The sequence below is a fragment of the Protobothrops mucrosquamatus genome, unplaced genomic scaffold, assembly GCF_001527695.2.
Source record: "Protobothrops mucrosquamatus isolate PMUCROS unplaced genomic scaffold, P.Mucros_1.0 scaffold_115, whole genome shotgun sequence".
Taxonomy (NCBI): Eukaryota; Metazoa; Chordata; class Lepidosauria; order Squamata; family Viperidae; genus Protobothrops; species Protobothrops mucrosquamatus.
In genome coordinates, this window is record NW_015386191.1 from 771,678 (window position 1) to 798,499 (window position 26,822).

Consider the following 26,822-nt stretch of genomic DNA (forward strand, 5'->3'; position numbering starts at 1 on the left):
AGCAAAAGGCGCGGTAGTTTACCAGACCACAAAGTACATACCATTTTGCATACCAAAGCTCACCACAACAATGGCATTACGTTTCCATAAATCCATTTAATTAAGCTGGACTCTTAAGCAACACAAAGTGTAAAAAGTCATAAAACTACAGAGCCGTGGTGGCCTGAACAGGGGAATAAAATAACCATAGACGAGAGGAGGAGGAATCTTTTCACTAGTAGAGTATCCTGACAGGCACATCCCTTTTACATCTGAACGCTTTAAAAATGTCTGCTCCTTCTATGAACTGTCGGCAATGGATTTATGGAAACAAAACATTCAAAAACAAATTTCGAATTTATGAATTGTCAGTTGGCTGAGAAAAATTGCACAGATCCAGCAATCAGGAAGAACAATAAGACAAAGATTTGGAATTAGAAAGCTGGACTGAAAGTGAGCCTAAGGTGATGATGATTTATCTGTTCAGAAATCTTGGCGATTCTATGGGCCATGCCTCTTCACATCTTCCGATCTTGCACTGTTTCTTTGAGTTTTTCTATGTTTTGGCTGGTGTCAGCTTTGATAGCCACCTGGTTTCCTTTTACTACTAACTCTTTCAAACATAATCGCTTTCTTTAGTGAATTCCCCTGTATGACATGGCCAAAGTGAGACCCAGTTTCAGTTTTGTGATTTTGCCTTCTAGTAACATGTCTGATGTTATGTGCTCCAGACATATCCATATCCTTTTTGGCCAAGATTGGCACATTTAAAATTTAAAATGCATGCTCTCAGTGCATTTGCAAAATGGCTTACAATAAGCCATTGCCAGGGGTTATAATCCATTACAAAATATGACTATCAACATTCCGTCTTTTCTCATACCCCTACTGCTCTTTTTCTGGGCTGGGGGGGGGCTATACTTACAAAGTACTGAAATGCATTCACTCATTAAGCTGATTAATTCCATTTTGGGCCAGAGGCATTCTGGCCCATATGGAAAAGATGGTGTTGGATAGTGACATTTTGTGTTGAGCTATGCCAGCTTTAGTTTTTAATGAAGATGTTTTCCAAAATATAAAGTCACCTATTTAGGTGCTAATTGAGATGTGTGTGAGTATATTAATAATCGGAGGCATCATGTTGGGGACATGAAGTTAGATAGTCCCTGGGTGGCAGACCTTAATATCCACTTAATATCCAGACCTTAAATATCCACTGATTTGTCCTGTAGAGTTTTTCACAGTAAGTTCTCCACTTCCAAATATGGAACTGAAATTTGACATGCTCATATTATTTGGATGATTACTGACAAAGACAGTAATTAGAGAATTATCTTTGTCGCTTCTTTGCAAATTTCTCCTCAAATGTGATTTAGTATTTGCAATTATTAAGTCACCTCACAATCCCTTCTAGTCTACAGATCATCCTTGAGTTATACCAGCGATTGGGACTGGAATTTCTGTTGTTAAACAATATGGTCATAAAGCACATCATGTGCTCTCATTGCTTAGCAACAAAAATCCTGACAGCCTCATTGTTAATTGAATCCCAATGGTCATTGGCTGAGGTCCCACTCCCATCCAAGCCACTCCCACCTTGATCCCTCCCAGCCCCAAGTTACCCTTGGTAAGGAAGGGGTCCCCAACCCCCGGGCTGTGGCCTATTTGGAACCAGGCCGCGCGAGGCAGGCTGGCACACATGCACATGTGCAGCTCTATTTGTGAGAGTGGTGGGCGGGTGTGCATGTGCACTGGCCTGCCACTCGCGAGAGTGGAGCTGTGTGTGCGCATGAGTGCCAGCCCATCGCTTGCATGGCCCAGTTCCCCTCTCTTCCCCCCCCAAGCCAGATCACCAAGCCGCAAAAGTTGGGGATTGTTGAAGTAAGGGATTGCCTACCTCTCCCCACACCTGCCTAACATCTCTCTCTCTCTCTCTCTGCCCTTTGGGCTGCCTTATACTCTGCTACCTCTATTGGCCATGCTAGTCTGTGCTTGCTTTCCAAATTGTATGCAACCTTCTTGCAAGGCTTTGGAAGGCAGGTATATGCAAGAAGGCCTCAGCTGAAAGAATGACCTGGCAAAAAGAAGACAATGAAGATCGGCAGGGGGCAGCAAGGCTGGCAGGATCAGTGAGCACAGGAATGACAAGGCCTACAGGGCTCAGCACAAGGTGGCTGAAAGGGGGAAAAATGAGGAGATATATTTAAGCACAGGCAGGCTGCCAAGCACCTGCATTTTAATCATATGACAGCAGGGGTACTGCAATAGCTGCAAATTTGGGGACTGGGCATAACTACCACTTATTCATCATTGTAATAATCTTAAAGGGTCACTGAGTGAATGGTCATTGTTCAAGGACTCTCTGTATTCTGATGCAGATTGTCAATTAAAATTAAAATAGTAATGGGGGACTTTAACTACCCTGACATCAACTGGGAGACAAACTCTGCACCAAGTGGAAGATCAAACAGATTCCTGACAAACCTAGCAGACAACTTTGTCTCCCAAAAAGTAGAGAAGGGAACTAGGGGATTAGCCATTCTGGATCTAATTCTCACTAACAGAGATGAAATGATAGAAGGTGTTGAAGCCATAGGAACCCTGGGAGGAAGTGATCATGCAATATTAGAATTCAACATTATGGAAGCACAAGCACTAGAACACAATCAAACTAGAGTCTTGGACTTCAAGAGAGCTAATTTCAATAAACTTAGAGAGGGTTTGGGAAGGATTCCATGGATGAGAATCCTCCAGGGGAAAACAACTCAAGATGCTTGGGAAATTTTGAAAAGTGAGATAATAAAAGCCCAATCTAGCACAATACCAACAAAGAGGAAAAATAACAGCTCTCAAAAGAAACCAGCATGGCTACACAAAGAACTCTCTGATAAATTGAAAGATAAAAAGGACAAGTATAGAAAGTGGAAAGAGGGATACATAACTAGGTCAGAATATCAGCAAATACCCCGAGCCTGCAAAGATGAAGTGAGGAAAGCTAAGGCTCAAAATGAACTAAGGCTTGCGACCAAAGTAAAAAATAACAAAAAAAGCTTCTTTCAACATGTAAAAACCAAGAAAAAAGTGAAGGAAACGATTGGTCCATTAGTGGGTGAAAGTGGCAAGAAGGTGACAAGCAACAGGGAGAAAGCACAACTATTTAACTCGTTTTTCGCATCTGTCTTTACACAAAAAGAAAAAGCAGACCAACCTATCAAAAATAGTGCCATAAAAAACAGTATAGAAACACAAGTTAAGATAGGCAAGAAAATGGTAAGTGAGCACCTGTCCAGCCTAGACGAGTTCAAATAACCAGGACCAGATGGATTACACCCCAAGGTTCTCAAGGAACTGGCAGATGTGATCTCAGAACCACTGAACTATATTTTTCAAAGATCCTGGAGCACTGGGGAACTACCAGAGGACTGGAAAAGAGCTGATGTAGTTCCCATCTTCAAAAAAGGGAAAAAAATGGATCTAGGAAATTACAGATCTATCAGCCTGACCTCAATACCTGGGAAGATTCTGGAAAAGATAATCAAACAACAAATCAGCGAATACCTACAGGCAAACCAAGTCATTACTAAAAGCCAACACGGGTTTGTCAAAAACAGATCATGCCAGACAAACCTTATTGCATTCTTTGACCAAGTGACAAAATTAGTGGACCAGAGGAATGCTGTGGATATAATTTACTTGGACTTCAGTAAGGCATTTGACAAAGTAGATCACAACCTATTATTTGATAAGATAGAAAAATGCGGGTTAGATAGCATCACCACCAGATGGACCCGTAGCTGGCTGACTGGCCGTACTCAGCGTGTGGTCCTCAATGGAACCACATCTACATGGAGGGAAGTGTGTAGTGGGGTGCCCCAGGGCTCTGTTTTGGGCCCAGTGCTCTTCAACATCTTCATCAATGATTTGGACGAGGGGATAGATGGGTAACTCATCAAATTTGCAGACGACACCAAGCTGGCAGGAATAGCCAACACTCTAGAAGACAGGCTTAGGATACAGGAGGATTTGGACAGACTTGAACACTGGGCGCTATCTAACAAAATGAAATTCAATGGTGAAAAAAGTAAGGTTCTACATTTAGGCAAGAAAAACCAAATGCACAGGTATAGTAAAGGGGATACCTTGCTCAATAGTAGTAACTGTGAGAGGGACCTCGGAATCCTAGTGGACAATCACCTAAATATGAGCCAGCAGTGTGCTGCAGCTGCCAAAAAAGCCAACACAGTGCTAGGCTCCATTAACAGAAGGATAGAATCAAGATCACGTGAAGTATAAATACCACTCTACAATGCCTTGGTAAGGCCACACTTGGAATACTGCATCCAGTTTTGGTCACTACGATGTAAAAAAGATGTTGAGACTCTAGAAAGAGTACAGAGAAGAGCAACAAAGATGATTAGGGGATTGGAGGTTAAAACATATAAGGAAAGGTTGATGGAATTGGGTATGTCTAGTTTAATGAAGAGAAGGACGAGGGGGGACATGATAGCAGTGTTCCAATATCTCAGGGGCTGCCCCAAAGAAGAGGGAGTCAAGCTATTCTCCAAAGCGCCTGAAGGCAGGACAAGAAGCAACGGATGGAAACTAATCAAGGAGAGAAGCAACCTAGAACTAAGGAGAAACTTCCTGACAGTTAGAACAATTAACCAGTAGAACAACCTGCCTCCAGAAGCGGTGAATGCTCCAACACTCGAAGTTTTTAAGAAGAAACTGTCTGAAATGGCATAGGGTTATCTGCCTGAGCAGGGAGTTGGACTTGATGACCTCCAAGGTCCCTTCCAATTTTTATTATTATTATTATTATTATTATTATTATTAAGAGAGCACAAAACTAGTATGTGCTACCTGCTTGTAAAATGTCTATAGGGAGTCAATTTGCAACCACAATTGAGCCCAAAATCTGTTCTAAGTGAGACAATTAAGTGAGTTTTACCCCACCTTACAATCTTCCTTGCCACAGCTGTTACGTGACTCACTGCACTTGTTCAAGTTAGTAACATGGTTGTTAAGTGAATCTGGCTTCCCCCTTGACTTTACTTATCAGGTTGCAGGTGATCACATGACCGAGGGACACTGCTCATGTGACTATGGGGATGCTGCAATGGTTGTAAGTGTGAAAAACAGTCATAAGTCACTTTTTCCAGTGCGGTTGTAACTTTAAACAGTCACTAAACAAACTTGCAAGCCGAGGACTACCTGTATTTTTTGGGAGCATGGATCAGACAGAGAAGCTTTCTGCCCTCATCAGTACAGGTTGTCTTCATTTAGTGGCTAGAATTAAAACTTGATTGTTAAGTGAAGCAGTTGCTAAGTAAAACTGCAACTGAGTTTATTACCTCACTTCAGCTTTTCTGACCTAAAAATGCGAGGACTGGTCATAAAAGTTACTTTTTCATTATTGTGATAACTGCACACAGTCACCAATTGAGTCCCTAAACAAGGATTACCTGTTCAAGTAGTTATATAACTATGACTTTTGAAGCTAAAGAACTTATAGACTTATGTGGTATTATGTTTGCTTCTACTTTTGCAGATGAGATCCATTTTAAACTCATGACAAATCCCTCTTTAAAAATAATTTATACACAGTAATTACATGTCTATAGCGTCAGCTTCTTTGCCTATTTATTGTTTCACTACAGTAACTGAGATTGTTATCCCAGAGCAGTTGTGCAATGATAATCTGCTCCAGTGCAATCAGTTGTATGGGAGCAAGCTTTTAGATATTGGGATAACTATGTCTTCATTTTTCCATGTTCCCCACGTTTTGGTGTTTAATATATTTCAAGGAAATTAAAATATTATCCAAATTCATAAGGAAGTTTCAGCTTTCCATTCCTGCTCCAGTTTATACTATTGAATAAAAAGACAATCATGCACACATCGTGAAATCAGTTCATGAAATATATTAAAAGATTCAAATAAATAAAATAGGTACACATGATGTAGTGTACATCTTAGAGAACTGTGCTAAAGGTTCAAAGAGCATCAATCACACATTAATAAACATATATTTAAGAAAGAAATTGTTTCAATCAATCCTGTGCCAGACAAATGTCATGACCTCAGGTCTTAACTTTCCAGAGGCTGTGGTCCACAATATGGTGGAAGAATCATCCTTCCTTCTAACATACACTGTAAAAAGTGTGTATGCTAAAAGGTCTGCATTGAATCTGCATTCACCTGAGATAGTTGACACGATAAAGACTACTTCGAGTTTTTAACGGTACCTCCACCCAGTGTCAAAGACCAAATTCTATACTGTACCCTGAAACTGTCTTACCTTCGATAAACCAGAACGGCTATCAGTGTACAAAAAGACTTAATTTATACCTTCCTAGGTAAACCCACATTTTGTTAGGAGGGGTTTGAGTAGTAGACCTAGTGATTCACTTGCTTTTTCTCCTTCTTAAGAACATTAGAAATCTAACCAATCAAACTAATATTCTTTTTTTTTTTTGCAACATTTTTGAAGACTCAAAACTTCAAATACCCAACTGTGAAGTTTTAACTGCTCTAAGAATTTTGCTCTTTCCTTTTAAGAGACACTGGACCTTGCAAGCTATCCTAAAACTTCAAGCTGTCCTTCAAGTAACATGTAACATCTTATTCACCAACTGTATTTTTATCTTCTTTCTTCTCATTATTTCATCCTTCTATTCTAAACTCTTCACCTCTCCCGTCTGATAACCTTCCCCCTTCCCCCAAACAAGAAAAAAGCCAAGTTTCAATCTCATAGAAGCAAGTGAAATACAAGAGTACTAATTCACCTTTCACATATCCACCAAATGCCATAGTACAAACAGAATACAGATTCAAGGAAACACTGTACAGAGGATGAAGTAAAGTACCACAATTATCCCATCCCAGCAAAGCTATCGCTTAGCCTATTCACTCACTAGACCCCACATTCTTCCTTAGTCCACCAGCTGCCCTCTAGTGTGTGATGCATCTTCATTGGGATGGAGTTCATTCTCAAAATGTTTATCCATGCAGATATGCTTCAAGCCAGGCATCTCCAGAGACCTTAAGAGATCTGTAAGACAGTGTACAGTTCTTTCATTATACAGAGAGGGGAGACAGAGATGTATCATAATATGTGCCTTCCCAATCTTTCAACATCTTTGTTACCCCCTTACATTCCTTTGATCGCCACCTCTGTGCACATTATCTGTATACATGAAGAGTCTTTTCCCACTGCAATTGGGTGAGGGAAAATTTCCACTTGTGGCACAATGATTGCTTCCCAAATGTGAAGGAACAGGCATTCTGACCATCATTTCCCAAGGACAATTCTAGTTTTGCCCTGATCTTACCTAACCACTAAGGTAATGTGAGAATATATGTTGTTTTTCATTCCCATCAGAAACATAGCTGGAGGATGCAAAGAACCAGATCTCAGATTCTGGAATTTCTTGTTCTGGTAAGTCATCTGTTTTACATCACGCTCTAAAGATGATTTGTTACAATAAGACTTCAAGATCATATAGCCATTACTATCTAATTGATTTATGGTGCTATTGCAGTTCTTATTATCAGGTATCTACTGCCTAGCAAAACTCCAGATTTCAAGGAGTTGCCTTTATTATGCACCTCACAATGAAACATGGGCTAGGTGTCCTTGATCTGCCCCCACTATATAGACTGGGGTAGTCAACCTTGGCTCTTTTATGACTCGTGGACTTCAATTCCCAGAATTCCTGAGCCAGCATAGCTGGCTCAGGAATTCTGGGAGTGGATGGGAGTTGAAGTCCACGAGTCATAAAAGAGCCAAGGTTGACTACCCCTGATATAGACCATGTCCTGGAGACATCAATTTAGCTTTGATCAGTTGTCCCTTTAGCTCAGGGGTGTCAAACTCAATTTCACTGAGGGCTGCATCAGCATTGCAGTTGCCCTTGGGGGGCTGGGTGGGTGTGGCCAGAGTGGGTGCAGCCTACCGGGTGGGCGTGGATGGAATGGGTGTGGCCTACTGGGTGGGCGTGGCTAGTTCTACATCATTCGCGTCAAGGGTGCCTGTGGGGGCCTGGGCAGGAGTGGGACAGATCTAAGGATCTCTGGCAGAAGGGGGTGGGACTGGGACAAGTGCCAAGGCATGGTCCACCGGGGCAAGTGCCAAGATGGCCACCACAAAATTGTACATTGGCTCCCGGCTGGCCTGGGCCTGGGCCAAGGCAGTGGGGTCCGTTCCCTCACTGTTTCCAGGATGGCTTTGCGGGTCACATGAAACCATTTCACAGGCCGCATCTGGCCCCCGGGCCTTGTGTTTGACATGTCTGCTTTAGCTACTTCAGCTGATTAACTGTTTACCCAAGCCAATTACTCTTTTTTTGGTCATAAACTTATTGCCATATTTACCGCGGAATGTCTCCAAAGGCTGTAAGGAGGGGCTTGCTCTGATAGGAAACATCATATTTGGCACAGAGGGATTTCACAAGAGGAGCCACTTTACTATAGTTGTGGCGAGGCATTGTGGGAAAAAGGCTGTAGAAAAATAAAAAAGTTTGTTTTTTTAAAAAATAAAGTTGATTAAAAGATGTAAAGACAACATAAGAACTAAACACAATCTAATAAAGAAAAAAGAAAGAAAAAGAAAGAAGAGCTCCCAATTTCTTTTGCAGCAAATATAGGTACAATTTCACAATACTACAAAGAAGTCATTTTTTTTATTATCCAATTTTTTTTCTAATCATCAAAACCACAAATCATAATGCATTTCTCCCATTTTATGCAAAAGATCTATAAGGTTTCCAGTCAGCCATAAATGTAGATGCTGTGGGGTTTTTTTCCCCCTAATCAATGAAGTTAATTTAGCCTATTTCCACAGGTTTCATCATCTTCACCAGTCATTCCTCCACACTGGGTAGTGACTAGCCTTTCCATTTTGGGGCACATAATAATCTCATTGCAGTTGTCAAATATCTGACAAAATGCACTAAAACCTCTCTAGGGGCATTCCTCCATATACCACATCTGTAATTTATTCTATAAATTTTATTTATTTCTACCTCTCTATCGTCCTCTTCCAGATCCATAAAGTGACACACAGTCACTCAAGCCCTCGTTGTTTCCCGCCTGGACTATTGCAATGCTCTCTACATGGGGCTCCCCTTGAGGTGCACCCGGAGGCTCCAGCTAGTTCAGAATGCGGCTGCGCGGGGGATTTTGGGGGCCTCTAGATGCTCCCATGTAACACCTCTCTTGCGCGAGCTGCACTGGCTGCCGGTGGCCTTCCGGGTGCGCTTCAAGGTGTTAGTAACAACTTTTAAAGCGCTCCATGGCAATGGACCTAGGTATTTGCAAGACCGCCTCCTACCAAACACCTCCCTTCGACCAGTCCGCTCCCACAGAGAGGGCCTCCTTAGAGTGCCATCGGCCAGACAATGCCGGCTGGCGACCCCNAAAAAAATATTTTACTCCCCCAGCTTACCAGATTGCATGAATTGAAGGACTGCCATATTGGGAAAATATAAGATTCAAACCTTTCTCCTACCCACAATTTGGCATCAGTTTCCCAAATTATTCTATGCTCAGTCTCGAAAATCAATGCTTTGAACAAGAGGAAATAGACTTACCTGGGTAGATACCCAGTCCATGTTTGTGTCATAGTCAATATTCATTGGAATGTGATTCATTTGTGAAACCCAGATAAACCAAGCTGCTTCCAGAAATCTGCAAAGTCCAATATAGTGTCAAATTATTTTTTTTGCTAGGCACCCTTTCACATAGTACTACAGAAGTAGTTGATCATTGACTTCCGCTTCTGGTTCACGGCAGGCTCAGCCATACGAAGAGCTGTAGCTCTTCGTTGGCTGTTTTCTCTCCGCCAGTAGACCCTTATGCGGGTCTTAAATTGCCCTGGAAGGGCGACCACCGTTGAGGAGGCTTTTGCTCAGCTGCGGTGGAGTGGCGGCTCCCCCTGCAGGCCGAGCTAATTCCGTAAGGCCAAGAAAGAGAAGAGAACTTTGACTATTTTGATTTATTGAGAAATAGGTCTACTCAAATGTTGAGGTTTGATGATGCAGAGGCTTTATTATGGAAACCAGCTTGGTATAGAAAGAAAGCTAGAGTTAGGTTTAAAAATTCCACTGAATGGGTTAAAAAGATTGTTGATGTTTGGATTGTTTTAATGACAAATGAAATAGGTGATTTTCTAAAAGGATATTTTTTGTAACAATATTGGGTATTAGAGATGATAAGTAGTTGGAGGAGTAAATGTTACTTAATTCATTGATAGAATATATATTTAAAATAGACAGAAATGTGTTCTTTTGGACTGATATCTTCATTTTAACCAAGATAACTATTTTGTAATAGAGGGAGAAGAGGAGGTATTTGTGATAAGAGAAGTAATAGTATTAATAAATGATGTATTAGTTTAAGCAATAGGTTATATATAAAAAAAAGTAAGGATGTTGTTGTTTGAAATAATATATTTACTTTAGATAGAATCATTATGATAGGGAAAAGAGAAATGAGGGATGCCCGAAGTGCTAATATAAGCTTAATTGGAATATGGTAATTTTCAAAATAGTAAAGCTTAAAAACAGGATTTGGATTCTTATAATTGAAATGTGATTGATGATTGATTGGATTGATTGAGCTTTTTTTTTACAAATGTAATAATTTTAATTGGTAAAATAATATGTGGGAAACAGAGAGGGAACGTCAAAGGAATTAATTTGTGTGATATATGTATGGTTTTGTTTTAGGATAATTGATAGCCCAATCACCACGTTGTTTCTCAAGCACTTTTATGTAAAAATGGAAAAACCAATAAAATTTCCTCATAAAAAAAGTAGTTGAACATTAAAGATGGAATGAAAGCAGTTTGTTATAATGAATACACATAAATTGTATGTTTGACTTTTCAAAAGTTTTCAGTAAAGCTACTGAGCAATGTGCCACTTTGGAGTAAGATGTTCATCTGTCACCAGGGAGTCAGATGTCATCCATACATTGATAGTACTCTGCTGAATATTTTAATCCTTGATTGGCTGAATGATGTTGTCAAGATGTTTCCCCAGTGCCTACAGGCTGTGGAAGTTTCAGGGGGGGGGGGCAGAGTTAACCTCAACCCTAAAATGGTTGTGGGTACATGGACTTTCTAATTCTGGGGATTTTCTGCCTGAGGTTCTGAATGGAGCTGAACTTCTCCAAGTTGTAACTAGTACACAATTTGGTGGGTATCCTGGACACTCAGCTCCAGCTCAAAGAACACGTTGTTAGTTGTTCTTTGTTGTTAGACTAGGAAGGCTTTTACACAGGTTTACCTTGTATACCAATTATGCCCATTTCTGCACCAGGAAGGCCTTCTCATAGTTATTTATGCCATAGCTGTCCCTGAAAACCACTTGGAAGTTTCCAATGGTACAGAATGTGGTCATATGGCACTTCTGTTTCATGGGTGGTATTTTATCAGTAGTTGATGATAATTATTTAATACAAAATTAAAGTTGGTGTTACCTGCTCAGCCAGTAGAATGCCATAAAAGTTTTAAATTCCATAATGGGTAAGTAGACAAGGATGACTCTGATCTGGTAAATGAGAATCAAGGCTAGATCCTATTTCAGAAGAAACAGAGAAAAGATAGTATTTTCTATAAGTAATCCTATGCAACAATATTTCATATAAAATAAGCTCCCACTAGCAGGATAGGCTTTTGGAGAATGGGGAATAGGCAAAATAGTCCACACATGAACTATTTCACTCCAAGCATGGATGTAAATACAGCTGACTGGGACAGAGTTGGCCAGTGGGACATACCATGCTAGATCAGCTGCCCATCAGCCAAGGGAGAAAAATATGCTGGAAGTGGGAGGGCAATGGGATAAAGAACACCAGCCCCCCTCCCCCCAAACACTTGTCCTATTGAGATTTTGTTTCATCTGAAACTGGGAGTAACCAAAGTATTCTAGGTTTCAGTTCTGTCAAACTGGAGCTGATCAAAGTAGCTGAACAGAATTTCCAAAACATGGTGACATGTAGAAGGTCTGAAACAAAACATGCTTTCCTAATTTGTGTACATCCCTAGGTAGGCATACTTACCACCCATTCTTTGCGTTTGATGGTAAAGTGGTATATGGAGATTTGGAAGAAGGGAACAAGTAAAAGCGGTGCCACTACTGTTAAACAAGGAAAAGAAATATGCATCTCTTTAAAAACATGCATACTTGCTCTTCTGCCTTATTTCTTCTGACCAACTTATAATTGCTATATTGCATCCTATACTTTCTCCTTATTTGGTTTATACTTCTGTTCGTATTTCAGAACTATGTTCTTTTCATAGATCAATTTAATGAATTCAAAAACTAATGTTTCAGTAGGCAATAAAGTACTTATTACTATATCTTCTCTCAAGCTTATCTTTTCCTGTTGTGATAATTCAGCATCTTTAATTTCTCATATCAAATCAATCTTCATAAATCAGCATATAATTTGTCACCTTCTTACTCTCCATTTCTGATGTTACCTTTTGTCTTTATTCCCAAATTCTTATGACACGACACTATCAATTCTCATTTTCATCTTGGATCCCAACATATAAGTCTTCTCTGGTTATCTTATAGCTTTTGATTTGCAAATTCACTATTTTAGATGCTGTAACCTATAGCTCCGTTCTACAAATCAGGAGAGGCAGTGCAGTTATTGTAAATAATGGATATGTGGTATTTTTCTGTGACAGAGGTACTTACAGAAGAAGTACTTGTGCTGGTAATTGTAAGGCATGAACTTCTTTTTCTGCAATCCAAGCTATGAAGAAAGGAACATTAGTAGTTCATTCAAGCAACAGAGATTTATTTCCTCATGCTCCTTTCATAATTTATGTTAGTGTGACCCATGGACTGTGGGCAGCTGCCTAATGTGAGCAGGGCCAAAATGTTCAGATGTTGCGTGTTTGGAGGGGTAAATGGATGCCTTAAATCTTGCAGAGGTTTACTGCACTCTTTTAAGACAACCTTTTTCTAAGTAATAAAGCTAAAATATTATTTTTGCTCCTAAAATCTTCCTAAGTCCACAATCTCGTATTTTGTCTCTTGGAATGATACAACAGAGCCATCGCTATGACTCCTGAAGCCTTCAGGCCAGGCAGGAAGATAAAAAAGTTTTCAAGTTACCTTGAATTGCACCCAGAAGCCTACTGAAAGCCAGTATAGCTCATATAACAATGATGCGATGCGAACCTACCGCTATTGTACCCATTGCTGCCTGTGCCACTACATTCTCTGAATCAGCTGCAATTAACACAAGTGAAGGAAGAATGGGTAACTTAAATCCTACTAAGACTGAGTGGCTGTGGGTGTTTGCACTGCCCAGATCTGGAAATAATATTCCACCTTTTATCTTCTTTGGGTATCATTTTACCCTTCAAGGTTAGGATGCAATCCGGAGGTCTACCTGGACTTGGAGCTCCTGATCGAACAGCAGGTGCCAACTGTGGCTAGGAAGGTCTTTGGGAAACTCCATTTGAGGCACCAATTGTGCCCTTTCCTAAATCGGGGGGGGGGGGGGGGAGAAAACCTTCAGACAGTCACTCATGCCCTAGTCATCTCATAGCCTGACTACTCTAAAGCTATCAACATGGTGCTGCCCTTGAAGAATAGAGAAGATACTCCTTTAAGGCTCCTCAGCTGGCAGTTTTAACTAATAATAATAATAATAAAGTTGGAGGGGACCTTGGAAGTCATCGAGTCCAACCCCCTGCCCAGGCAGGAAACCCTACACCATTTTGGACAAATGGCTGTCCAGTCCCTTCTTAAAAACTTCCAGTGTTGGAGCATTCATCGCTTCTGGAGGCAGGTTGTTCCACTGGTTAATTGTTCTAACTGTCAGGAAGTTTCTTCTTAGTTCTAGGTAGCTTCTCTCCTTGATTAGTTTCCATCCGTTGCTTCTTGTCCTGCCTTCAGGCGCTTTGGAGAATAGCTTGACTCCCTCTTCTTTGTGGCAGCCCCTGAGATATTGGAACACTGCTATCATGTCCCCCCTCGTCCTTCTCTTCGTTAAACTAGACATACCCAATTCCAGCAGCCTTTCCTCATATGTTTTAGCCTCCAATCCTCTTTGTTGCTCTTCTCTGTACTCTTTCTAGAGTCTCAACATCTTTTTTACATCGTGGTGACCAAAACTGGATGCAATATTCCAAGTGTGGCCTTACCAAGGCATTGTAAAGTAGTATTAATACTTCACATGATCTTGATTCTATCCCTGTTAATGCAGCCCAGCACTGTGTTGGCTTTTTTGGCAACTGCAGCACACTGCTGGCTCATATTTAAGTGATTGTCCACTAGGACTCCGAGGTCCCTCTCACAGTTACTACTATTGAGCAAGGTACTCTCTATACTATACCTGTACATTTGGTTTTTCTTGCCTAAATGTAGAATTTCATTTTGTTAGATAGCGCCCAGTGTTTAGTGATCCAGAATGTGGCAGCATAAGCAGTAATGGGCTTGCCTTGGTATGCCCATGTAACACCTCTGCTTTGCAAGCTGCACTGCTTGCTGGTTTGCTTCTGAGTGTGATTCAAAGTGTTGGTTGTTACCTATAAAGCCCTACATAGCATAAGGCCTGGCTACCTAAAGGACCACCTGTCTCTTATAATATTTGCCCAGTCAATTTGGCATGTTCCAGGTTCCTTCAAATAAACAATGCCACTTTTCAGAACTCTGGAAGTCTGTCTTCTCTGTAGCAGAGGTTGCCTTCTGGAATGGAGCTTCCCCTCAAGATATGGATGGCCCCTACTCTGCTGTTGTTAAGAAGGGTTATTGATGATCTGGTTCTTTACCCAGGCCTTCGGTGAGGGAGACCTCTCACTTCATAGCACTTGACATTTTTATCTTTATTTTATTGTTTAATTTTACTGTAATTTGTTTGAATACTGTGAGCTGCCCAGAGTCCTTGAGAATTAGGTGGCATAGAAGTTTAATACCTCATGATCACGATCATCATGAAGAGAGACAAAAAAGACAGATTTGTAACTAAAAGTTGCAGCCTTATGCACGCTTCACGTAATATCTCAAACTCCATCTCTGTGACCAATCCTTGCATTTACAACTTTTGGAGGTCTATAAAGCAAAGGAGAACTGAAGCAAGATCATAAGCACGACTTCAGTTTTACTTAGTGACCATTCTGTTTAACAACCAAGTGGCTGGCTCCAATAGTGGTCACTAAACAAAGACTACCTGCAAATGTTAAAACCTAAAGGAAAGATGAAGTAAGATCCTAAATACAGTTGTGGTTTCACTTAGCAACCAATTGTGGTTGCTAAATGAGGACCCGTAACAATAAATTAAAAAAAAAAGATCCTGTAAAAGTAAATAAAACAAATTAGGTTTAAAAGAAAAAGTAAAAACAACAAAATGGTTTAGCAAATACAAAACACAGATAATGAAGATTTATTGCCTTCAGTGTCTTCTATTAGCTCTTCTAAAATTGCTTTTCAACAATATGCACTCCACAAATATACCTCTCTAGCTAGTTTCTCCCCCAGGGCAAACGCAATGGGATGCATGTTGAGATCGGGGTCTTTACGAAAGCAGTTCGGTTTGGCATGATGCTGGAAATGCAAAGTATTCCACCAACTGGCTGGAAGTCCCTAGAAGAAAGGAGATAGAAGAACAAAGCAGACTTTAACCTCGTAGGATGACAAAAAGGAAAGCTTCCCTAAAGGTCAGGACACTTACTTTCAGTAGACTCAAGACCATCCTATGGATAAGATGGTTCCACTTGGATGTTTTAAAGACTGAAAGATGACCCAAATCATGTTGGAACCAGGACAGTTGGGCCTGAAAAAAAATACTTTTTTAAAAATAAAGTTAATTTCATATACTGTACAATTCAGAACTAAATCAATACATTAAACACATTTCAGGGAGATATTCATGTTAAATAAAATAAGATTCTGTAAACCTGCAACTTTTAATCTGTTGAAAAGAGATCTGGAACCTAATCGGTCCCTGTCTAGGGATTGCATTTGGACCATGGACTGTCTATTTAATGGCCAGGATTGCTGTCACTAAGAGATGCAGTCACATGACATTGCATTTTACAACTGTATCACTTTAGGAATGAAAATTCCGGGCCCATTTAGCAAAATTAATCAACTTGTAATTTGATTGTGACTTCAAAACAGTAACCAGGTGCCAACTATACTGCCATTAAATTGCAAAGCTGTATGGAAATATCCCAGATGCTAAGATTTTATGTCATGTGACATAAAGAATAATGCTGTTGCAGTACAGAAAACCCCCTCCCAAATCTAGTGTTATTGTAGTTATTTATCTTGTGTCTCACTTTAGTGAAATGTGTGAAATACTTTAAATACTTTAAGACATATATAGAAAAAGATACCAATTCTTATTACATGACAAGGTCCATACCGTACCTGAGCAATAGTAAAAAATGCAACACCCGTGAAGAATGATATTGAAGATGTGCCAAAATACCAGATTGTCAACCAAGCACCGATATCGAACAATATAATATGAAGAAAAATCAGACTGAAAAACAGGGGATTTGGTGTCAGAAGTCCCATTTTTTCAACGGTGGACCGCAACTCCCTGAAGTCTTTGGCAAGCAATTGCTGTGGAAAACCCAACAAGTAGTCATTCCAGTTGAAAAAATTACTTAGTCCCATAATCATACATTACATGGCTACAAATAATAATATGAAATGTCAGCTACAAAATGTGATTCCCCAAGCTTTTAATTTGTATTGTTTTAGATTATGACAACCACCTTGATGCTGCCTAGTTTGTATGGTGTTTTTATTTCATTTTGTATTGTATTATATTATACTGCATTGTATATAATCACTACTCCCAGAATTCAGAGCCACAAGAAATACTGGATAGTACCTGGTTGCAGAGGGCCAAGACAAATAATTTGACTGTACAGTCTTACTCGGTTCTCATTCCTCTTATTTAAGCTTTAAAAACAGGTCATCACATAGAAAGTACTCAGTGACAGAGTTTATTTATATAGCCACCCATCTCACACAAATGACTTTGGATGGCTTACAGCAGGGCTTTTCAACCGGTGGTACACATACCACTTGTGGTACATTAACGAGTGGCAGGTGGTACGCAGCCCTGCTAGCCAAGTGTAGTGGGGGAGGGAAAGAGCCAGCGCAGGCAAGGACTTACTGTGAGAGAGTCCTCTGGAGCTGCAGAGTGGCTGAGGCTGAGCCTCACCCCAGGCTCACTTCTGGCTCACCCTCCCCCATGAGAAAGGAGGAGGAGGGGCGGAGACAGGAGAAGCTATAAAAGGAGGCAGTTTGGGCAGGAGAGGGGAAAAAAAGAAGCAGCCTCTGGAGGATGTGGAGTCAGCTCTAGCTGCATCGAAGGGGAAGGAGGAGGGGGGGAGAGGAGAGGAGATCAAGGAGTCCAAGCAGGCCGGCCATGAGCCGATCTACAACTTCTGTAGCAGCCACCTGTGCTGGCAGCAACAAACAGGCAAGAAATGCAGCAGGGGAGGGGTTGCCCTCCAGGAGGAATGAAGAAAGGTAGCATCAGCTGGAGGTAAGACACGGAGGGAGGGAGGGAGGGAGGGAGATGGAGAGTGGAAGGATTCTTATGTGCTTTTGTGACTTTGAAGTTCTGGGATTTGTGCAATGTGGGCTTTGTGTTCTTAAGGAGTGTTTGGCAATTTCTATTTGGCTGATGGCTTCTATTGTTCTGCTATTGTTAGCTGTAAGTTTTGCTGCAAGGGATTTTGAAGTATTTTTCTCCTGAATGGATTTTGCCTGTAGCATTCCTTTACTTCTGAATGGAGCCATTTGGGGAGGCTGCCTTAGCCGGCAGCCAATACTTACTACATTTTTTTTCTTCCTTAAGTGCCAGCTGCACTCATTAACTTTCCTTTGTAGCCAGTAGCTAATTCTTAAAGTTAGTTTTTAAGTTAGTTCCCTCAGCAGCTTCACTTTTCTGTCTCTGGAGGCTTTTCCTTGTTTGATGAATTTATGGAAGAGGGAAAATATGGGGGGGGGGGGTTTCAAATTCTTCCTTCAGAAGGAGATGGGAATGAGAAAGAGGGAGGCAGGGAAGGAGGGAAGAAAGTCCCGCCTTAGCACTTGGCCACTAGCAGCCCTGCCATTGACTTTGCTTGTCAAAAGGTTGCAAAAAGGGATCATATGACCCTGGAACACTGTAATCATCATAAATGTGAATCAGTTGCCAAGCATCCAAATATAAATCACATGACCCTGGGCATGCTGCAATGGTCATAAGTGTGAAAAATGGTCATAAGTCATTTCAGAGCAATTGCAACTTTGAACAGGTTTTTTGTTTTTTTTTTGGTCATCAAGTTTTTGACACCTTGCTAGGTGGTACTCGAATATTGCCATAGCCTAAAAGTGGTACAGTCGGTGAAAAGGTTGAAAAGCCCTGACTAACAGGATTAAAAACAAACAACATCCCCAAACATAACTCTCTCCACTGCTCAAGGATGAATGGTTAACTGTTAACCATCAACAGCAGCTCAGCTCATCTTCCCTCTGATCTAAATACCTTTGGGAACAGCCAGGTCTTCAGTATGTTGTGAAGGCTAACAGGTCATTGAAATGTTGGGGGGGGGGAGGGAGAGGCATAGGACAGGTACTATCACTGAAAAGGCACAAGTCTGGGATCCAACAAGATGACATGGCTTAATAGAAAAGCACCCAGAACGTGCCCTTTTTACTAGATCTGGGGCAGAAACAATAGGAGAAAGGATACTACCTTATGCAATGGAGGGCTTTACAGATGATGATCAATATCTTGAATTGTACCTGAAAGCTTAAGGGGGACTAGTGTAGTTCTCAGAGCAGCTGTGTTTCATAGGTATAACACTAAAGAAAGGAGAAAACCTGCCCATTTTGGATTAGCTGCAGCGTCCAGATACTCTTCAAAGGCAGCCTGATGTACAATCAGGCAAAGAAAAAAGGGTGAGGTATATTAGCTTTATCATATTTTGTTTCATGTGAACAGGACTGATGGTCTCCCATCCACTAATCCCTGTTTATCAGTACTGCATAGAAGTGATCCTCAGGTTACGACCATTCATTCAAGAATATTCAAAGTTACAAAGACGCTGAATGAAGAGGCATACGATTGGTTTTCAAAGTTCTAGCCATGGCAACGCACTTGGGAACCAGTTTGCATTTATGACCTGTTGCAATGTTCTGCAGTCATGTGACCACCGTTTGTGACCTTCCCTACTGGCTTCCAATAAGCAAAGTCAATGGGGAAGCAGGCAGGGAAGGTTGCAAGTTGATTGGTTAAGTCTGCTCTAATCACAGCCTTTCTTCACTCTCTCTTACACCCACTTCTTGCCCTTCGCTTGCATGTACCACACATCCTCTTCCCCTGGCCTCCCTGTGCTCACACAGATACACTCAGAATTCTGATTTTAATCTTCTCTGCACTGTAAAGTATTTTTTTTAAGTATAGAAATGTATCTGCATTCCTGATTCTGATGTCTTACATTTTTGCTGGGCTCAGAACTTGGTTGATCATGTGCCAGTTCCCCTATCAGCAATGAACTCAAATACTTGGTTGGTTGAGCCTTATTCAGGTGAAATGCTGTGAATGCATCCTGTGAGAGAAAAGTTATAATATTAAGCAGAATGAGCAACACAGATTTAAATGAAAATGTGAAAAGTAGTCACAAAGAGGTTAAATTTAAAACAGTGGTATACATTTTTCAGTGTCCACTGATTGCATCCAGAGTTTGAGCGGTAAGCTAGGAGTTATTATTCAAAAATTAGTACACAAAGTTTTGGTTTCATTCATATTTAATTTGAATTAAAATGGTATAATCACTGGCATTTAATAATTTTTAATTAATTTTGGCTAAAATTTTCAGAGATCTTTAGAGACTGTATTCAAGGTTTTGGGGGACACATGGATCTCAACTTGTGCACCTCATTCTAAAACACATCCTGCAGCGAAAGCATATATACATTCACTTTTAAGAAATCCTGGCTGTTATGGTCATACATGTTTCAAAAAGGATTTGAAAGAACTGTATTGGATCTCATTTAGCTTGCCACCATTCATTTAAGCCGGTTTGTTTTTTCCACTCACAAAAGTACTAGTAGCTGTTTAAAGAGTCATGTTGACATAATATATCACCTCTTTAAAGCAGCCACAACTTTTTTTAGCTTACACAGAAACCTGAAAATAATAAATCTCTTTTAATGAATTATAGAAAATGCTCTGTAACCACATCTTTCTTACTGTTTTGGCTCCATTACTTGGTATGTATGTGTATATATTTATGTATGTGTGCCTGTATCTAATTTGCTAATTTTAAGAAGTTCAGCCAAATTCTTCTATTGGTCAAATACTTTCCTATAAGCATATGTGATCATGTATCACTTGGATTCAAAAGCAAAAGACACTTTGGAGCATACAGGACAGCAGATAGCATCTTTCTGCAATTCTTCCCATTATGCATTTACAATAATCTTTCTCATTATGAAGGTTATTATCAACTATACCTGCATATGATTACATGCATCACTTACTACACACACTGTATGTATGTATGTATGTATGTATGTATGTATGTATGTATGTATGTATGTATGAGAAAAGTAGTCGAACACCGGGATAAATATAAAAACAACTGTTTAATAAACTAACAACTGTTGATTTCATCGAAACGTCGCTATGATACTTCTAATCTTACACGGGAGAAAACCCGAATGACCAAAGACTCACATATAAACACCCGTGAAAACCTCAAAAAACAAATATATATATATATATATATATATATATATATATATATATATATATATATATATATATATATATATTATAAATAAAAATGTAAATGTTTGTTTGTTCAAAATCTTAAATCTCCGAAGGTTCTTCACCGATTGCTTTGAAATTTTGACACAATGTTGCATTTGAATACACGCGTGTTTTTATATACCTACTATTATATAGATGTCACACCTGTGACAGGTAAAAACATTTAACCTGTCTGAGCCACAGCAACGCGTGGCTGGGTACAGCTAGTATATATATATATCTGTATCTGTATCTGTATCTGTATCTGTATCTGTATCTGTATCTGTATCTATCTATCTATCTATCTATCTATCTATCTATCTATCTATCTATATATATATATATGGATGCTCTATCTCCATTCCCAAACAGCCAATAAGAAAGCTTTTTAAAAACTAAAGAAATATTCTCAGTGTAACTTCTACTCTTTCAACATAGACAAACATCAGCACTGTCATCTGAATATCTTGCTGATAAAGTATTTTCTATTAGAATTAAATCACATTGCACTTTATAATCAAAGTTTCTTCATATAGCCAATACTTACAATTATACTTCTACCTCATGTATCATGTATTAGGAAATTAAAATATGTACTCTATGTAAATTTTAATCAAGCAGTCAAAAATACTTTATTAGTAAAATCTTCAAATATGATCAAACCAGTCTTGACATTACAAATACTGGGCATCAATCTGGAGCTAAATAATTTTAAAATATTCCCTACAAACATCACACCCTAAGACATCAGCTTACCCAAGACCATTTTCAAAATAAAAGTGATAATGGCATATCTTACATTGTGATCATAAACATTTTTACTAAACCTTACTCTTAGATTTCAATAAATTTTATATTCATCATAGGTGCTGTGAAGCCAGATTAACTTTTTAAAACAGCGATAACAGACTATACATTAAGACAAAAATTATAAAATAGCATTTTAATGAGGAGAGCTGACTCAAATAACTTGTCAAACTTGTCAAACACCAATTAGTAATTAGTTTATATGAAATGATTTTTGCCAAGATGACACTAATCCTGGCTGGGAGACTATTTAAATGAATCTTTAAAAAGATTATACTGAGAAAGGAGAGATAGTTTAGAAACCACCCAAATTTGCAAGAGGGGGGAAACTGGTATGAAAAGTCCTGGTTATGAAAGCAAAACCATCTGTATCTCCAAGGAATATTTCTGGGCACTATTTCTAAAGAGAGCAACTTTATGAATCCTTAATCTCCCAGTGAGCTCTGTTTTAATGACGACAGGGAGATAATCAAAATTTCTCTTTAAAATTTAAGTTTAATTTAGAAATTGAAAGAAATCTGTAACTTTCTATAGAAGATAGGCTCAAGATCCAAAAAGACTGAATCAAGATCCCACGAAGTGATAGTACTGCTTTATTAGTAAGACCACACTTGGAATACTGTATCCAGTTCTGATCACCACCATACAGAAAAAATGCTGAGGCTCTAAAAGAGTGCAGGGAAGAGCAACGAAGATGAGTAGGGGGCTGGAGGAAAAAAAAAACATAGGATGAACGTTTGCAGGAACTATGTACGTCTTCTAATCTAACAATGAGAAGGATGAGGGATGACACAATAGCAGTCTTCCAATATTTGAGAGGCTGTCAGAAAGGGGGGGGGGGGGAAACAACCTATTCTCCCAAGCACGTGAAGGCAGAAGAAGCAATAGATGGAAAGTACTCAAGGAGAGAACCAACCTAGACAAGAAGTAATAAACCAAAACTTATCGGAGAGAGATCTAACCGAGAATCAAGGAGAAATTTCCTGATAGCGAGAGCAACGGAACAGATCTTCCCTTGCTCAACTAGCACTCTGAGACGTAGCTGTACTCACCGTGGCATCCTGCCCAGCGTAGTGGGAAATCACCCTGGAGCCCCCCGGGTGCCGGTTGTAGAAGCTGCTGATGTCGTAGACCTTCCTGTCAATCACAAGCCACTTCTCCTTAAGATGAGGCTGAATCCGTCCCGTGCGCAGACCGATTTCTTCCCACGTGAAAAAACGGCGTGAACAGATTTCGCTCCTGTTCGCCTTTTTCTCTCCCGCTCCACCCTCCACCCCGGTATCCTGCAGCGGAGGAGCCATTTATCCCACAGGGTTAATTCCGCGCTTCTCCAACGGGAAGCTCCTCGACGAAACCACAATTCCCGGACAAGGCAGCGCGAGCAGCTCAGCAGCGGAAAGATCGGGCGCGCTCAATCAAGCCCCCCTCGTTTTGGAACTCTCTCCTTGCCACTTGATTGGTCCGTCAAGCTGTTAGGAAACACCATTGGCTCTCCGGCGCCACTCTTTAGCGCTGGCTTCTCACTTTATACAGCAATGTAACCGAGCCGCCTCCGTACATTTGATTAACGCTCCCGCCCCTGGGAAGCGTTCCACCTTGCGAGTCCTCCTGGGTTTCTTCCGCCTCAGCACTTCTTTTCCTTTCCAGAACTTTTGGAAGAATCGTCTTTCCCCATGGCGCAGCACTTATTTTCATGATTCATTAACAGTCTTTATATACTGTCTAGTAATCTTCTCTGAACGGTTTATTTCATCAGGCTGGCACCTTAGGTCAAATACATTTTGCTGTGAAAAATACATGTTGCAGGGTGATAAGACTCCCAGTGCCCCTGTTTACCGAGTTGTCTTTAGACTGGATGAAACGTAGCCCTGTAGATTATAATAAAAAAGATGAGGTTTCTCATTCAACCACCATTATTCTGAGAAGTTATTAAAAGAAAACAGGTATGTTGCAAGAATGCACTAAGGGTTGCCATGCCCAATTTATCTTCCATGATCCTTGGAGTAAGTTATATGTAATAAATCCAGTTCATTGTCCCATAGATGTGCCCAGATTGAGGAGGCTGTGCCCAGGTGGTGCTATTCATGCGGGGGGAGGGGGGGAGAAGTAATAATTAACATTTAAGATAACTTCAACATGTCTTATCCTGAAATGCTTCCTCCTCTTAAAAAGAGTTTCATTGAATGAAATAGAAAAAAATCTTAGTTTTTAAACTACAGAATCAAGAGTTAGCCCCTTCCATATACATGTATTAGCAGATCTGCCAGTATGGTTGCATAGTCCTAGAGGTGCTAGTTCACATGCAGCATATAACTCAAACTGATTAGGCCTCAAAGATTAATGTGGGTAAACTCTTAAAAAACCTCAGCCATTAAATTCATCTGCCATTTCTATGCTTTTCCAGGAAACTCTTAATTTCCAAAAAATAAGTGTTTATTGAAGCACACTTCGAAAACTTTCAATCCAAGAACACCCAATCTTTCAGGGTCAGCAAGTACACTGACATTTTGGGATCATGTTGTAACTGCTCAGAGAAAATGGCTGCCACTGTTGGCTTGCCCATTTACAAAAATGGCTGTCACAAAAGGTGTGGCCTTTCATAAAACATCTCTCCATTGTGTACTATACAGTACCGAATGGTAAGTGATGAGATTGCTCGCTGTTGCTGCAGCTTTCCTTTTGCTCTTTTCTCTGAACTGATGGGTGTATTTCAAAAACATTTGCTTATGCCCAGTTTCCATTTTTATTTTCTCAGAGCACCTATTTAGTTGGTCTATGTGGAATCCAAGGCCTCTGAAAAATAGATAACTTTGGAGGCGGTTAAAAATGTAGAATATGACAGAGATTGGGGGGGCACAAAAGAGATGTCTGCACATTAGTGCCTGCAGTGTGTTTGTTGAGGTCCCTGTTTAAGGCTAATTTAATACAGCACTCACAGTTTAAAATAGACAACGTTAATAAGTATTTTCTGGGCTATTGAGAGTATTTACCTGGACTATCTCTCTTTTTCTTTTTTAAAATACAAATATATTAATATTTAAACCATAATGTAAAAAGCTGAGGTTAAAAAGCGTGCCATTACTCTGCCTATCAAACATCACATATACAGTATATATTGGGAATGAACAAGATGATTCTTATGGTCAACATGGATTACAAGATACATCCTATGAGAACTTCCATTTTTAAAAATGAGTAATGACTGAATCTCACAAGACAGCTGAATTTCTAAACATTTGAGATCTGATATGAATTCTAATGAGATATTATTACTATATTTTTATATAAAATGCAAAGTGGCGAATATAACTAATGTTCCTTGCCGCCTATTTTCCCACAACAGCAATTTTGTGAGGTGGGTTAGGTTGACAGAGACTGACTGTCCCAAAGTTACCCAGTTGGCTTTCATGCCTAAGATGTGACTAGAACTCACTGTCTCCTGATTCCTAGGCCAGCAGCTTCACCACTTACAACAAGCCGTTATATGTCCTTATATGAACAAAATCTGATGGAGAGAAGCTTCCTTCTTAATATTTTCACTAAGTAAGGACCAGTTCTAATACTGAGATTCAGGAAGAGTTTGTGTTTTGAACAATATGCATGTAAGGAAATGCTATGTGAGCAGAAAGGGTGAAGCTTATATTGCAGTTTGATCACCCTTGTTGATGTCTCTACTCCCTAGCTTTATATTGTCTTCTCCCACATGCATATTTTATGCATCTAATCAAGTAAAGTGCTAACCATAAAGACTTATGATATAATAAATTTGTGTTGATCTTTTATTTCTAGTATTTTACTTAAATCCTTTGTTAAATTCTTGCCCAAAAGTTTTAGGCAGTTGTGCAAAAATGCTGTAAATTAAATATGCTTTCAGAAATTGAAGTTAATACTTTATTTTTATCAATTAACAAAATAGAAAATAAATAAACAGAAGAGAAACCCAAAACAAATCAATATTTGGGGTGACGACATTTTGCCTTCAAAATAGCACCAATTCTTCTAGGTACACTTGCACACAGGAAGGAACTTGGCAAGGTTCCTTCAAGGTTGTTCCAAACATCTTGGAGAACTAACCATAGATCTTCTGTGGATGTAGGTTGCCTCAAATCCTTCTATCTCTTCATGTAATCCCAACAGTTGATGATGAAGATCAGGGCTCTGTAGGGGCCAACCATCACTTCCATTATTCTCCTTTACACTGAAGATAGTTCTGAATGACATTGGCTGTATGTTTGGGGCCATTGTCCTGCTGCAGAAAAAAATTGGGGCCAATCACACACTTCCCTTATGATATAGCATGATGGATAAGTATTTGCCTGTATTTCTCAGCATTGATGCTATTATTAATCTTGACCAAATCTCCAACTCCATTTGCAGAAATGCAGCCCCAAACTTGCAGGAACCCTCCACCACTGTTGCCTGCAGACACTCATAATTGTATGCTCTCCAGCCCTTCGATGAACAAGCTGCCTCCTGCTGCAGCCAAATATTTCACATTTTGACTCATCAGTCCAGAGCACCTGCTGCCATTTTTCTACATCCCAGTTCCGATGTTTTCGTGCATAGTTGAGTCTCTTAGCCTTGTTTCCACGACTTCTCTGGACAGTAGATGGGTGTACCTGAGTCCCACTGGTTTCTGCCAGTTCTGTGCTGATGGCACTGGACATCTTCAGTGTCAAAGGTAAGTAGGCATGATGTGTCTTTCTTGTGCTTGTTCAAAAGAGCTTGAACAGCACATCTTGAAACACCAATCTGCTTTGCAATCCTTGTCTGGGAGAGAACTTTTGTCTTGTTCCTGTGCCTAATTTTGCCATGGTGTATGATCTGTGACATGAAACTGTCTTCTACAACCTCACCTTAATAGCAAAGTTTGGCTGTTCCTCACCCAGTTTTAAGTCTCCTACACACCTGTTTTTGTTTCAGTTAATGACTATGTTTCAATCTACATATGAAATTGATGATCATTAGCCTCTACTCTACTTGGTATAACTGGTTAATTATATACCTGACTGTAATTCTACAAAATCCCTGACTTTGTGCAACTGTAAGAATTGATGCTGTTTTGAAGGCAAAGAGTGATCACCTCAAATATTGATTTGATTTGGATTTCTCTTGTGTTCATTTACTTTCCACTTTGTTAATTGATAAAAATAAACATATTTCTGAAAGCATTCTTAATTTACAGCATTTTTGTACAACTGCTTAAAATGTATATATATACATGCGTATATATATATATATAT

The 26,822-nt window shown here is 39.8% G+C and overlaps 1 protein-coding gene across 1 annotated transcript; it reads right to left on the reverse strand.

Annotated features, from left to right (window-relative positions):
• Window positions 1-6,477: 6,477 nt before the first annotated feature.
• LOC107287991 (acyl-CoA (8-3)-desaturase) lies at window positions 6,478-22,915 on the reverse strand. The gene is made up of 11 exons (XM_015816565.1): window positions 22,632-22,915; window positions 19,457-19,567; window positions 16,380-16,577; window positions 15,679-15,780; window positions 15,462-15,590; window positions 12,693-12,750; window positions 12,046-12,122; window positions 11,464-11,561; window positions 9,573-9,669; window positions 8,356-8,564; window positions 6,478-7,033 (listed from the first exon to the last, which is right to left on the reverse strand). Exons 1-11 carry the CDS (start codon window positions 22,878-22,880, stop codon window positions 6,982-6,984), a joined length of 1,380 nt encoding a protein of 459 aa, XP_015672051.1. The 5' UTR covers window positions 22,881-22,915; the 3' UTR covers window positions 6,478-6,981.
• Window positions 22,916-26,822: the final 3,907 nt, after the last annotated feature.

What these genes read in the sequence shown, in the direction of transcription:
- LOC107287991 (XM_015816565.1), bottom strand. Translation starts at nt 22,880, where the DNA reads ATGGCTCCTCCGCTGCAGGATACCGGGGTGGAGGGTGGAGCGGGAGAG. An exon ending in ACGCTGGGCAGGATGCCACG is followed by an intron (nt 19,568 to 22,631) that starts GTGAGTACAGCT and finishes TTTCTCTCACAG; the next exon opens with GATGCATTCACAGCATTTCA. An exon ending in CCAGCACAAGTACTTCTTCT is followed by an intron (nt 12,123 to 12,692) that starts GTAAGTACCTCT and finishes CTTGTTTAACAG; the next exon opens with TAGTGGCACCGCTTTTACTT.